Source organism: Sorex araneus, chromosome 10, assembly GCF_027595985.1.
Source record: "Sorex araneus isolate mSorAra2 chromosome 10, mSorAra2.pri, whole genome shotgun sequence".
Classification (NCBI taxonomy): domain Eukaryota; kingdom Metazoa; phylum Chordata; class Mammalia; order Eulipotyphla; family Soricidae; genus Sorex; species Sorex araneus.
In genome coordinates, this window is record NC_073311.1 from 24,957,477 (window position 1) to 24,972,799 (window position 15,323).

Genomic DNA, 15,323 nt, shown 5'->3' on the forward strand with positions numbered 1-15,323 from the left:
GTAACGTCTCCATTGTGAGACTTGTTGTTACTGTTTTTGGCATATCGAATACGCCACGGGAAAGTTTGCCAGGTTCTGCCGTGTAGACAGGATAATCTCGGTAGCTTGCTGGGCTCTCCAAGAGGGATGGAGGAATCGAACTCGGTCGACTGCGTGCAAGGCAAATGCCTTACTTGCTCCAGCCCCTACCCACCATATTTCAAATGTTTCCACCCCCACCTCCAAACCCTGCCCCCAAAGCTGGACCTAAATAATTTATTTTGTATTGCTTATTATGAATAATTCACTGAAAATGATCCAAAAAATATTTCCTTGGAGGAAAGTGTGTGAAAATTGTTGTATTCACCTTGGAGTTATTAAGCCCTTGTATAAGAGATTACTAACATGTTGTTAAAGGTTGAAACTTGTGTGCTTATATACATATATATATATATTTGTACATGCGTGCACACACAGACATATATATATGTATACATATGTGTGTGTATTTTTTTTCTCTCTCCTCAAGATGGGTTGCCTTCTACTTTACACTTCATAAAATGTGGTATGTTACTCTTGGTGCATCAGTCGGGTAGAATATGAGATTCATGGCCATGTGCTCCAGGAATAGAGGTTAATTAATTATTATTTTTTTAAAACTAGATGGTGACTTTATGGTTTGGAGGCATGTCTAAGGTGTATCCTGTGTTGCTCTCTTCTGAGAGATTTATTTGGGAGTCTCTGGATTCTGCCTAATAATGAGCTTATATAGCATCAGAGGCAGTTCCTGAGCAAGACAAAATTTCTATTCTGAAAAGACATTTGCATTTCTATGTTCAATGGTACACTATTCACAATAGCCCAAACTTGGGAAACAAACCTAATATCTCAGAACAGATGATTGGATAAAGAAGCTGTGTTCATACATAGTGAAAACTCTTTAGCTTTAATTGAAGATAAAATATGCAATTTAATGCTATGTGGATGGATCTCAGGGTAATGTGCTGAGTGAAGTAAGTTAGAAGGGAGAGACAGATACAGAAAGTGGGATATAAGGGAACACAGGAGGGGCATAACAAATGGCCAAAGACAGCAGAGCCTGAGAATTGGCCGACAGAACTGAGCTTAGTAGAGGAGGGGTGTAGATATGGGAGAGGGAACACTCTATTAGAGGCTGTGGTGTTAGAATACTGCACGTTGCAAGAGATGTAGGTCAGTGGTAGAGGAAATGGCTTAGTAGTATGAGGTTCTGGGCTATATTCCAAAAAAAAGAAAGAGAGAGGGGTAAAAGTGGAAGGAAGAAAGAAAAAGAGAGAGAAAGAGAGAGAATTTAAGCTCAAGATCATTCGCATTAGGGGAAAGCAAAATGAAATTAAAGTGACATACCACGATATAACTCCTAAAATATTGAAAATTAAGAAGACTGGATACTATCAAATGTTAGTAAGGATATGGAATCAATGTAACTCTCATAGGCTACTTCTGAAAATGTAAGAAATGTTTAACTACTTTGGAAAATAATTTGAAATTTCATAAAATAGTAAATAAGTCATTTATGCAAATTTTAATGGATAACTCTGTTGGTCAAAATGAAGACTATCTATATCCTACAAAAACATTTTGAGTGTTCATATCAGCTTTATCTGTAACAGGATAAAACTAGAAACGATTTTAATGTTGATAAACAGATATATGATTAACAAATTGTCACATAGCCAGACACATAGACTATTACACCAAAACAGAAAAGAAATGAACGTTGCATTCATAAAACACTACGGTCTCAAAATAATTATTCTGAGTGAAGAAATCAGACCCAAAGAAAGCCAAGTACAGAGTTTATTTCTAGTAACAGAAAACTCTAGAAAATGCAAATTCATCTGTGGTGACAGAAAGCAGAGCAGTTGGTTTCCTCATCACATGTTTGCAATACAAAATTATCATAGGCAATAGATCATAACCTTCTAGCTTTGAACCGGCATGCGATTAACTTCAGAGAAGAGATTTTTGAGGGATGAGAGACTCCTGAGTCAAGTTCCCATTGGTGCTCATCTTGGAATTGATTAATATAATGTCTTCTTCACTTGTTCACTTCAATCCAAGGACTGACTCTCTGGAACTGACTGCCAAGAAAATAAATGTCTTAGCCTCAAATCTACATTGCAGATACCTGATTTCTTATCTGCTTGTGTATTTCAGGGATCCCACATGGGCTAGTGTGGATTGGTTGCTTTATGAATACCTTAAGATATAAATGGTTTTATAGGAGTAAGGTATTAAAAGATGAAATATTGATTAAATTGACAAAAACGGTGAAATAAGGAGCATCTAGAAAGGAACATATAGCACAATGGAGATATATATGTAAAATTATCATTATTATTTTTAGTAAAAATTAGTAAAGTAACAGTATTACAAACTCTAAGATAATTTATTTAAATAAATGAATAAACCTATTTCAAAGTTTTTAATATATTGATTTCCTGTTATTATTAGATTAATAATTCAAAATGCAGATAGACTTCCTAATAATTTCATAGGCATAATGAATGGGTAAATATCCTTTATTATATGCCAGTTTATAGTGAGATTTTTTCAAAACATAGTATTATTAAAGCACCTTTATAAATGCTTTATTTGGTTTCCCAAATTATAATTAATGTTAATAGTTTTATAACTGTATTGGAATTTTATGTTTCTTGCCCCAACTATTTTCCTAGTAGGTGGTGTGGATTATGGTAGGAAAATGTCTATGCATGCTTAAAATATATTTCTTGGTTTTTGTTCTTTTCTTTTTTTTCTTGTCACACCTCTTTAAGTTCAGAGCTTACTCCTGACTCTGTGCTCAGGGATCATTCCTGGTGGACCTCTGGGGACTGTATGCTGGGAATCAGATTGGCTGCAGTGACGGCAAGTGCTTTCTGTACACTCTGACTGACTTGGATATATTTATTCCTTGAAATGCAACTGGTGTGTATATGCATGTGTATTATGGAAATGATTTTTGTTATAGTTTATAGACTCTGCAGGTTTCTATGCCAGATTTGGGAGAAAAAATAGACTATGTGGGAGACAGGATTATTTCTATCACATTTAATCTGAAATTATCTGAGGGAGGGGATAGAAGGAATAAATAAGTTTCATCAAAACATTTTGGCTATAGCCAAGAAACCCTGACATGACACAGATCCTAATGCAAGTATAGTCTTTCAAATAGAAGAAATGGGGGCTGGAGCAATAGTACAGTGGGTAGGGCGTTTGCCTTGCATGTGGCTGACCCGGGTTCCATCTTCAGTGTTCCATATGGTCCCTGCAACAGTGGCAAGAGTAATTCTTGAGTGCAAAGCCAGGAGTAACCCCTGAGCATAGTTGAGTGTGGCAAATAAATAAATAAAGAAAGAAAATTATAAGAGAGAAGAAACAAGAAGAGCATAGATTTAAACACAAAGAACTTTTGGAGTTAAAAGACATGAATGTGTCTGTTTGTTCCATCACTCACAAGTTGTAAGACTATAGAAAATTCACCAAACCTCTCTAAGCATCTGTTCCTAACCTATAAGAATAAGAACCTGCAGAGTCTATAAACTATAACATATTCCCTACCTCTTATGGTTTTTATGAGGATAAAATGAAGTCCTGAACATAAGAAGCCCAGTTAAATGTCCAACACCTACAAAACATCTGGTGGCAGATAGCTACTATTTTTATAAATCAAGCAGGTCACCTGTATATCCATGTAAGATTTTCAAGACTAAAAGACTAAAGTTGTCATTAGTGGAAAAGGAGGTAACAGACTTTATATAAAGTCTGCTGTAAGCTAAGGCAGTTGGTGAAGCCATAGCAACCCTGAGAGCTTATTAAATTCAAGATAGTAGCCACTAACCAGTGTCACTTAAGTTTAATTGAAAGTAACCAGAAGTTGAAATCCAGTTCCTTAGGCTTACTAGTTACATTTTCAGGCTCAATTGCCTCATGTTGCCGATTACACTGGGCAGCACAGCTCTAAAAACACCTTTGCAGAAGATTCTATATAGGACAAAACTGGTTTAAATTAAAGGGTCCACATTGGGCTAAAATCAGGGCAACTTTCATGAAAAGCTGGTTAATGAACTAATGACCACATCAAAAAAAATTGCTTTTACTTTTTGTCTTTTTTCTTTAATAAAAATCGGGGCATCTCAAAATCTGTTACCCAATAATCTGTGCAATTTTTCAAGCTGTTAGAACATTTTTGATCACTGTTTATAGCAGTGCATGTGAATGCATTCAGAAAGATTCTATGAAGGAGGCCGTCTTAGCTTTTCTTCATTGAGTTTCTGATTTCTATCATTAGCCTCAACATCTCTGCAATCATTCATATCTGGTTGTTAACATGTTATTTCTACACTCCTCCTTTTCTTCCACTCCAACATCTTCTGAATTGGAAGCTAGGAAATGAAGAGATTCTTAAAGTGATCATTATTTTCGTAGCAGCTGTTTCTTAATAGCTCCAGCTTTGTGACAGAGGTGACAGGATCTGTTTCCGCAGCTTCATTGCCCTAATTATATTCCTAATGGATCACAAGTTCGGGGCTAAAGCAATGTTACATATTGTAGTGTCTGCAGGGCAGCATTTTATGGTATGCTGAGAAACATCTAAATGTAACATGTGCAGCCAATGCACTTACTGTCATTAGTTAACCAAGCAGCCCATGTGCCTCTTTCAGCTCCCTGACCCACATTTCATCCATGCTTTGCTGTTTTTCTCCTGCAGGGTTATTTCCTGAGTAAAGCTTAGAGCTTATGAGTCTCACAGCAGAGAGCTCTGTTCTGACCTTCCTTAACAGGAGCTTCTACCTGCTGGGCTAGTGTTTTTCTGCTTCCTAGTCAATCTGTTAAGATTTTAGCAGGAGATTCTTGGATACATTTTCACAAAACATATGCACTGTAGCACTGCTGTCAGGTCCCCTTGCTCAAGCGGGCACCAGTAAAGTCTCCATTGTGAGACTTGTTGTTACTGTTTTGGGCATATTGAATACACCACAGGTAGCTTGCCAGGTTCTGCCGAACAGGCGGGATACTCTCTGTCGGGCTCTCCCAGAGGGGCGGAGGAATCAAACCTGGTAAAACCAGGTTTTTTGCAAGGCAAAAACGCCCTACCCGCTGTGCTATCGCTCCAGCCCCACAAAACATATGGGGTATGGTAATTACTTTGGCCTGGTACCGTTTTAGAATTGAGAGAGTAAGGAAGAGGTGCAAATCTTCTGTTCATAAATAACCAAATCTGTGGGCATTTTAAAAAGCATTCGGAGCAGCAGGGGGATTTATGTGCCACGTTTCACCCCTGGCACACTTTCCAAATGAATTGTTCAAAGAGAAGTTATATTAGGACAAATAGAAATGACGACCAAGACCAGATGTGGATTTTAAGTTAATATTTATGCAACACCCAAAGGGAAGATGGTATTGCACAATAAACTAAAAATGTCTCAGGCAAATAAGGAAATCTTTACCCCGAGGAGTTGGCACTGCAAAGGTATGAATTATACAACAAAGGACTGGGAATGCAGAACAAATGCAGGGTAGGTTGGGCAACTATAAAAAAAGCATTCATTGAGGAAGTGGTAAGGTGGCAGATGTGTGGAACCTACAACAATGAAATAAAAACTAAGCATTTTTCAGGGCCGTCTGTGTCTAAGGTAGAAAACTGAAGCCAGACTAATTTAATTCACTTCATCTGTGGAGAGCAGTCAGAGCTGTAAGTGGAATACACACACATACACACACACACACACACACACACAAAACACATACATATGTGGATATGTATTTAAAACTAAGGAAGCAATGTCATAATGGGTAAGTACACCTTAATAAACTAAAATGCAATTACAATTTAAAGTCAGATCTTTAATCTGACTTCCCACCCAAAGCTGTTCTCTGAAGGATGAAAATGCAGCACCTGCAGCTTCTCAGCCCTAGGAGAACGATCTGACACAGACCAAGTCTTAATACATTGGAAGAATATTGAAATCCAAATGGATTTCTCAAGCACAGCAGGATTCTAGGTCTTTCACTGATCATGGATGGCAAGATGTACCACTTTGCAATATTTCTCAGTCTCTAAGACTTCCAATTCAGATGAATTGAGGGAAGAGGAGAAAGAAAAGGAGGTAGGTGGGTGTAGAAAACATTTATTTAAAATGACTGGAATCTTGAAAAAGTGGGGAGAGCTGTGGGAAATGCCAACACGTTTTTAACACTCTCAACCAAACCTCTCTAAAATGTTTATGCCCGAGAGTCCACTTCATTATTCAAGAGACCTGTTTGATGGTGACTTCCCACCATGGGTTTTCATGTAAACTTGACTCCTCCTTACGCATTTTAAACCCAATTCCTCTCTTGGCGGTTAATCTTTCCCTTGTTTCAATGGCTGCCACAAATAAGTTTACCATCTCAGTGAAATTTGCAGCTGGCTTTGGGTAGGAATTCAAGTTTTATTTGAGGTGCAATAAAAAGTCATTGAAAAATTTTAAGTAATTTGTAGGTTTTTAAAAGAAATTTAATGCCTGCACTCATGAGTGGGAAGGAGGCGGTATTGTATAAGTGGAAGAAAGGATTCCTGCATTGGTCAAAGTAAGAAATGAGGATAACGGTGGACTCTGGGAGATGAATAGATACCATGGGGTATGTCTTAGACGTAAACATGTAGGTTTCAGTTAATAAGCAGGGAGGCGGAAGCTAGGGAATATTGTAACTACCATCACCATATCATCACAGCTCAAGTTTTTATTGCCTTTGGGCCTTCAGGGTGCTTTACACAGGAAAAGTACTTAAATCTTCTTAACAGAACTGGTTGCCACCAGTGTCTGGGGTGAGAGAACTGAGGCACTAAGAGGTGAAGGCCTGCGGAGAGTAACTGTACAGGGGGGCTCAGACTCAGGCACCCCTTTCGAAAGTTCCTTGGTCTTCTCCAGTGCCCATTATCAACATGTAAGTGGGGAGCATAGATTCAGAAGACCTGAATGGGTTTATGGATAAGATTCTAATAATTCATCATCAGTGGGCAGCAGTAATGGGATGTGGTGGGGCAAAGATCACCCCTTGCCGTCAAGGTGCAACCCTAGAGATGGGGAGATAAGCTCAAAGCCTCGCTCAGCCTCCCCTGCACCACCAGGTGTAGAGCTGGACCCGGGCTTGCCTCCCCATCCCATTTCCTTTCATGCATATTTACGGTTTTTCTACATATGCACATTTACGGTTTTTCTACAGCACAAAGAAATGGGCATATCGGGCAGGGCACAGTTGCTATCATATTCATCATTTCCTATGTGAAATCTACATAGATTTCCTTTGTGACATCCAGAAAAGATAGAGCTTTGCTCTGAAGACGCCTGTACCACACAGCAGTCGGTGCAGAGCTCCCACAGGAGCGTCCCCGGGAGGTCTGGCAGTGGCCTGAAATAATTACTTTTCAATCCGCTGCCAAACCGACCTCCAGGGGGCGGGAGGGACCCGAATTCTTTGCAGCCTGATCTGAGGCCTCGCTGGTTAGGAGCTGCCCCAGCGGGAGGCGTCGGGGGCGCACGGCACAGCGTCCGCGGGCTGCACACAGGTTTGCTTTCCGCGCACGCCGGTTGCTAAGCAGCAGGGGGCGCTGCAGTAGTGTTCATCGTGGGCCAAGAGAGCCACTCTCCCCGCCTGCAAGTGACCCAGCCAGGAGGAGGCGTGGCAGGCAGCCCACGGCCCTCTTTGGTCTCGCAACTTTAGTACCCAGAACTCATTCTAAGCAGGCCATCCATTTGTCTAGCCCATATTTCATCATGTTGGATGCCTTCCATCCAGTCCTGTATCCGGGAGGAAAGGAAAGGGCATTAGCTTCCCGCCCTGCTGGGTTTAAAGATAGCGCGTTGTACCAGAACGGAGAGCCTTAGCTCCGCTCGCCGTTCTCGGGGTGAGCCTGACAGTCCCCTGGAAGCCACCCAAAGCCCCCGCAGCTGTGCGGGGGCGTGCGCGCGCTCCCTTTGTGTGTGTGTGTGTGTGTGTGTGTGTGTGTGTGTGTATGTATGAATCTAACTTAAATGCAGGGACATTTGTCCTCCCTATAGATCCTTCGCATTTGTATTTGGGACAAACCATCGCTCAGGGCAAAAATTTCTCCGCCCCCCCCCCGCCCCCCGAGACGCCACCCTCCCTGCCCCCGCCCCAGGGAGAGTGTGTGTGTTGTGACAACCGAAGCTGTGGTACTTGCCAAACCTGTTCTTCCTCTTCGGTCCACCAGAAACCTCTCCAGAGGACCGGACTTACGCCTGGCAGCGCTTGGCACTCTCAGAGAAGGGAGTGCAGCTTCAGCTGGTGCCAGGCGCTGCCAGGCAGCAAGTGGGACGTGAGATCACGTCTTCCTCGGCTCGTTTCTCCTCTGGCCCTCACCCAGCCCCGCCTCCCCGCGACCTCCCAGAACGCACTCGAGTTAAATCCGGTGGGCTGTCTCCGAGCGGTCGCCCGGAGTTCCCCGGGGGTTTCCGAAGTGGAATCGAAGGTGAAAGAAACAAGAGCGGGGCAAGAAGCGGGTGGGAGGAGCCTGCGGCCCGGGAGGTGGGCGGAGCCGAAAGCCGGTCGAAGCGGGCGTGGGAGGAGCCTGCGGTCGGAGGCGGTGGAGTGGGAGGAGCCAATGGGCAGAGGCGGTGTGGTGGGCGGGGCCTGAGGGGTGGAGCTGGGTGGGGAAAGGGGCGGGCCCAAGCCAGGATGGAAGGCCGGCCACGCAGGCGCGGGGGGTCTCGCCAATAACCCCACGCGGGAGCTGCTGGAGTCTCCAGCCACCGCTTCTCACTTCACTGGCGAAGGGGCTGGGGCCGGGAGGGAGCTAATAAAGAGTGAATGAGCTGCAGCCGCGGTGGCGGCGGGAGTCAGCCCGAGCAGCTCGGGAGCGGTGCGCCCAGGAGGCGGCGAGGGGAGGCGGTCCGACCCTCCCACCCTCCCCTCTTTCTCTCTCTCTTTTCTCCCTTTAGCCCGGCTCGGTCAGGTCCCTCCGCCCCCATCCCGCACTCTGCCACCTCCTCCCAGTCCCCCTCCTCACCTCGATCGCCCCAAATTGCCATGGGTTAGGGAGGGGACCGCGAAAGGACCGCGCGTAGGACCCAAGCCCTGTGCATCCGCCGGGGGGCGCGGAGCCCGAAAGCCGCTCGCCCGCTCGCCGGCGCCGGGCATGGGGAGCGCGGTGTGAACCCGCAGCCGGGAGGACGCGGGAGCCGCGCGGAGAGGCGCCAGGAGGAGGAGGAGGAGGTGGAGGAGGAGGAGGTGGAGGAGGAGGAGGAGGAGCGGGAGGAAGAGTGGCCGAGTGAAGGGACCCGAGGGAGGAGGGGAGGGCGCGCGGGGTGGGTGGGGAAGCGAGGGAAAAGTGAAGCTGGGAGGAGAAGGCGGCGGAAGGTGGGGATTGATGCTTCTGTTTTTTGTTGCCGCTGCTGCCCTCTCTCTGGGAGCTGAGCAGGAGGGAAGGCAGTGGAGAGATGATTGCAGAGTTGGTGAGCAGCGCTCTGGGGCTCGCCTTGTACCTCAATACCCTGAGTGCGGATTTCTGCTACGATGACAGGTAAGGCGGCGGGGAGGAAGGGGGTGAAGGGCAGCGTGGGGACTTGGCGCTGGCCCTGCAGCTGTCCGCGTTCAGATGTTGCTGGGAGGAGCCGCTCCGGCACCTGGAAGGTGCTGGGGACCCGTAAACAGGAGCCCCGAAAGCGAACGCCCGGGACGCGAGCGCGCGGGGCGGGCGGGGGAGTTGAAGCGCCTAGTTTGCAGCAGGTTCTCCCTTCTCGCTTCCTTGGCTCTTGGCAGAGGCTTAAGTTTTGTAGCGGAAATCGCGGCAATTTGGGAAACTGTTTAATGAACGTATTAAAAGAAAAGAAAAGAGGTCTTAGGTCTTTCTGGGTGCAACAAAAAACACATTAAGCGATTTGACGTCTGGGCTGGAAGGAAGCCCCTCCCCACCCCTTGATCTTCCCTTAACATTTCCTTTTATTGATGGGACACTTTTATTTCCCGAGGTTAACACACGTACTTGACAGTTGCCAAAACAGTGGAGGAGCGACTGTTGGAGCGACTTTACTCCAAGTTTCCTTTATGGGGCAGGCTGTGTACTTTGAACAGGATGCGGCGGCGGCGGGTCCCCCACGCCCCCGATCCCCGCGCCCACTCTAGCTTACCGATCGATACTGTAGCACTTTGGAAAAGATGAGGCTTTCATTTCTGTTTGCGAATTTTACATTAGAGGGTGTTTTTTTTTTGGTGCTAATTGGGGGAAGAAGATGCCCCCAGAGACTGAAGTTGCCTTCTGCATTTGGGGTAATGAGACCTGGACTGTTGTCAGAGAAACTGCATCGATTTCTGGAAAATGTCACAGTTGTGGCCGTGTTACTTACCTAGTTTTTAAATGTTGTTAGTGTTTAGAACTGATGAAAAGCTCCAATAGCCATTAGGGAACATTCCAATTTGTGCCTTTTCGGTGACTTAATCTGATTACAATTAAAACAGATGCATAATTAAAATATATTGGGGAGAACAGCATGCCTGGCTAAACTTGTTAACCGTCCTGGGGTGTTTCATGCTCCATTGAAATTAAACCATCCAAAAAGTGAGCACAGATTTACTTTGACAGCTTTTCAACAGCCTCTCTGGGCTATGGCAAGTGAATGGATCCCCAGGGTCAGGGCCAGGCAGAGAATGAACCTCAGCAAAGTGGCCGATAGTGAGGGGAGGTGAAAGTGGGGTTTCCTCTAAGGAACCGGACCTTAGTTCTCTTGTGTGGCTACTCTCCAGTTGAAAGCATGATCATGGGTGTGTGCCTTAAATTAGCAACTCTCATTTCAGGCCACAGTCTGTTATGAAATTCACTTGACAATAGGCACAAGAACATCCGGAAAGCCTTCTTTCTCCTCTTTATGTAGTGTCTACGGACTAGATAGGAAGCGGCTATTAAAATCTGTATTTTGCCCTCAACTTACAAGCAGTGCCGAGTTTGTAGTACACGCTGTGAGAAATGGTCTGTAAGAGTTTGGTGAACCGTTTCTATTCCTCTGATTTTGTGTGATGGATGCAGTGCACCTGCTACTTCTTTGGGTATTTTTCGTAGTCTGGCTTCCAAAAATGAGTGACTTTTCACTGAAAGCAATTTAGGGACAAATATGGGCAGTGACTAGCTCTATGCATTCAGTTTAAATAGTAAACATTTAAGCCAAGAATATGAAAACGTATGAAAACTATTTTTAAGTGGTAGGATTAACTAAGTTGGGGAGAACCTTAGAAAGACTAGAAATACTGCAAAACACTGCTGTTTGCATATTTCTGTTGTTTGCTACTCTTCACTGTTGACTAGTTCTTTAAGGAAAACATGTCAGAAGAAACTACTCTGTAAAGATTTAGACTGAAACTAAAATTGCCTGTATTCTATGCCTAATGCTATAGATTTAATGCTTAGTGTGTGTTCTTTAGTCATTAGAAGTGTTAAGATTTTCTAAGGCAGGGAGGAGGAAAAGGTGAGAGTGTGATGATAAATTAGTTGAGCTTTGATAGTTAGTAATTGTTTTAAGTTCTTATAAATGCTATGGCTCTAATTAAATGTCAAATTCCTGATTTCTGCTTTGCTGCGTAGATGAATTTAATGTGATGATTTACCCATTTATATAACTCAGGCCATGATAAATAGAGGACATTTAGTCATATACTAAATGGTATTGAGGGCCCTAAATTTTAATTATACTTTAGTATAATTAAAAAAGTACATTTTAATCTGATTTCCTTAAATAGAGCGGCATAGTCAGTCATATATCTTTAAGAGCATGAAGCCTTAAAAGTGTCAAACTTGGTTTTTACATCTCTTAGAAATTAAGAAATACATACTAATGAAAGCATAGAACTGAATTAGTGTCTGAATTACAAATTCAGGTGACTTAGTGCCCAGACACACAGTAAACTGTGACTCTTTAGATATGCTTTCTATTTAACTCACTGGTATGTGAAAAGTGAAAAGAGTTTGAGAGTTAAGTGGAAAATTGTAGGATGATGATCACTGTATCACTGTCATCTCGTAGTTCATCGATTTACTCGAGCGGCACCAGTAACGTCTCTATTACATTCAGTCCTGAGATTTTAGCAGCCTCTCTTTACTCCTCTTTCCCAACAATTAGAGGCTCTTTCAGGGTCAGGAGAATGAGACCTATTGTTACTGCTTTTGCCATATCGAATATGCCACGGGTAGCTTGCCAGGCTCTGCTGTGCGGACGGGATACTCTCAGTAGCTTGCCCTACTCGGGCTCTCCGAGAGGTATGTATATATCTGTTACTGTATTTGGGATTTGAATACGTCATGGGGAGCTTGCCAGGCTTTCCCGAGTGGGCAGTAGACTCTCGGTAGCTTGCCAGGTTCTTCAAGAGGAAGAACTAGGCTATTAGATGTCCAGGATGATGATAAGAGCTTATTTTCATCATTCAATTTCTGATGAAAAAGATTCGGATTTTAAACTTTGAGCAAGTTTTAAACTCTGGATCTCGTTGCCCCTGACACTTTTCATGCAGTACAGTTTGGAGGAAGGGATGCTGCAATCCTGAAGGAGAGGGAGATGTCACTTATTGTCGATTTGTCTGATTAAATCAAGAGTTTGCCGGAGTAATTCCTGAGTACAGAGCCAGGAGTAACCTGTGAGCATCGCTGGGCGTGACCCAAAAAGAAAAAAAAAAGTTTGCAATTTGGGGGATGAATCTGGCATTTTCTTTAGGACTGTATGTTACTGTAACTTAAACATTATTGCTGTGGTACTTCTCAACATTTTCATTTTTTTTTTTTTAAATATAGTGATCAAGTTTACTTTATAAGCTGTATATATAATTACTTTCACTGTTTGATGCAGTTTGGTTGAGATTTTATGGTAATTTTAAACTTTCTTATAGCAAAATCAATTTCCCCATGGTAAAATTTAATAATTTACAAGTATTTCTGTGTGTAATATCAGGCTGTGGCTATGATGTGATGGTACAGTCAAAAAGTAGAAGTCACAATATCTGATGTAAAAGTGTATATGGTTTCAGCTTCATCCACTTGCTTTCAATCTAGTAATGGTTGCATTGAGTCTTAAATTGTGGTGAGAGTAAATATGAAGTTACAAAAATGCAGTTTTTGCCAATTTTTAGGTCCCATTGCATCTTATTTCTTAAGGGACCCTCTCATTTTCTACGAAAATTGGTGTTTAGGTCAGTGGAAAAAAATTGCTGACCCCAGATTCTTTGCTCTCTCACTTACATAGTTGAGGTTGACTTTGCATCATTTATTTCATCCTTCTTAAATGCTGTTATATTTATTTCATGAAGATAGTATGAATAGGGCCAGTGAGTTCACTTCAAAGCAATAGAAGTAAACTGTAACTGTTTCAATGGCAAATTCCAAAGTTTCTAATCAGTGGCATGTCCTTTATGATAGCAAAAAGATAATGCACTGATCATTATCTCCTCCTCCTCCTCCTCTTCCTCCTTCCGCCACCCCCCCACCACCACCACACACACACCAGGGAGTGCTTAGGGGGCAACTCCTAGCATATTGTTTGGGGCTCCCTCCCATTGAGACCATTCTGGCAAAGGAACAGGCAATCAAGTGCTTTAACTCTGAGCTATCTCCCTAGCTCTGGTTTTCTTTTTAACACCAATTGAGTTTTTGTTTGTTTTTACCTACACCTGACTGTGCTCAGGGCTTGCGCCTGGTTCTGTGCTCAAGGATCACTTCGAACAGCGTCAGGGATTGAACTCAAGTCAGCCCGTGTGCCAAACGCTCTACTTGCTGTGCTATCTCTCTGCACCCCCATTTGGGAGTTTGAAAGCAGGAACTGGGTGTGTGACTGCTTTGATATTTTCTACCTTATGATATATTTTATGTTTGTTAAATTCAGCAGTGATCATTGCCTTTCCCTATAGGTCTTTTAACTATTCGAGACTGCCTAAATTGTGTGAAACTCTGAGGAACAGTTCCACAGCAGATATTTATGCCTGAACCCAAACTACCCCACCTCTTAGTAACCTATCTTGGAGCTAGTTCAATTGAATGTAACTGTAAATCTCAGTTTTTGCAGAAGTACTCTTGAGATTTTCCTTTTTGTCAATCATAAAGATTTTGATTAATGGGATCTAAAGTGAGGGGGATTGAGGATTTAAGGCATGTGACAGTTTTTTAAAAACATTTTTTCTTTTTTATCTTAAATAAAGATGTAAAATTCTTTCTGCTATTATTTTACTATTATTGTTAGTTTGAACTTTTGACCTGGCCTGATAAGAATTCCCCTGTATAATGGCTAATCATTCTGTTGACGTCTCGTCTCTAAAAGGTACACTCCAATTGCTTACTCGGGTGATCTGGGATTTTAAAATTTTAGAAAGTTCAACCATTGAAGATATACCTAGCATTTATTTAAAAGCAGATTTAGAGGCTAGAGCAATAGCACAGCGGGTAGGGCTTTTTCCTTGCATGCGGCTGACCCAGGTTCGATTCCCAGCATCCCACATGGTCCCTGGAGTACTGCCAGGAGTAATTCCTCAGTGTAGAGCCAGGAGTAACCCCTGTGCATCACCAGGTGTGACCTAAAAAGAAAAAAAATTCAAAAACCCGCAGATTTAAAAAAAAATTACTATAGAAAACATTATGTAGCCAGAGAGATAGTATGGTGGAATTGGGCACTTGCCTTGTAAACGGCTGGCCTCAGTTCAACCTCTGGCATCCCTTGATGCTTCCAGGAGTGAACTCTGAGCAAAGAGCCAGGAGTAAGCTTTCAGCACCATCTAGTGTGGTTCAAAAGTGCACATGTGTGTGCATGCACACATCCATGCACGCACCTCCCCCCAACACACACGGAAATAAGGCAGATGTTTTCTCTGTATCAGAAGTTCTATCAGCAGATCTCTATTAGAAGAAGCAAATGTGTATACAGAAGTATTAATTTACCCTTTGATTTCTTTCCCAGTATACTACACTAAAAAAAAAAATTGCAGTGCCAAAGTGGTAGTACAATGGGTAGGACACGTGCCTTTACTCATGGCTAACCTGGTTGACTCCCTGGCACCACATAGGGTTCCATGGGCCCTGAGAATTTCCAGGTGTGGCACCAAAACACCCCCCCCCCCAAAAAAAAACCTCAAAAAATAGAAATGCACGGAGTTAATACTTTTTAGTTTTAAATTATTCATGTATCATTTTTTCTAGCTAAATTTTGGTTGGCTAAGTCACATCAGTTTGGTAAGATTTATTTTGCTGTTAGAAGAAGTATACCTCTTAACAGTAAATTAAAGTTACAGAAAGCTGGTATGGACCCCTCTGCCTTTCTTTCATTGAGCCTGTC

At 43.1% G+C, this 15,323-nt stretch overlaps 1 protein-coding gene across 1 annotated transcript in view; it reads left to right on the plus strand.

Annotated features, from left to right (window-relative positions):
* The first annotated feature begins 9,344 nt into the window (after positions 1–9,344).
* Positions 9,345–15,323, plus strand: part of TMTC2 (transmembrane O-mannosyltransferase targeting cadherins 2) — a 450,942-nt gene continuing 444,963 nt past the window's right edge. The window contains exon 1 of the mRNA XM_004602709.2: positions 9,345–9,547. Coding sequence (XP_004602766.2) covers positions 9,465–9,547 — 83 coding nt within the window. The 5' untranslated portion in view covers positions 9,345–9,464. The remainder of the gene's footprint in view (positions 9,548–15,323) is intronic.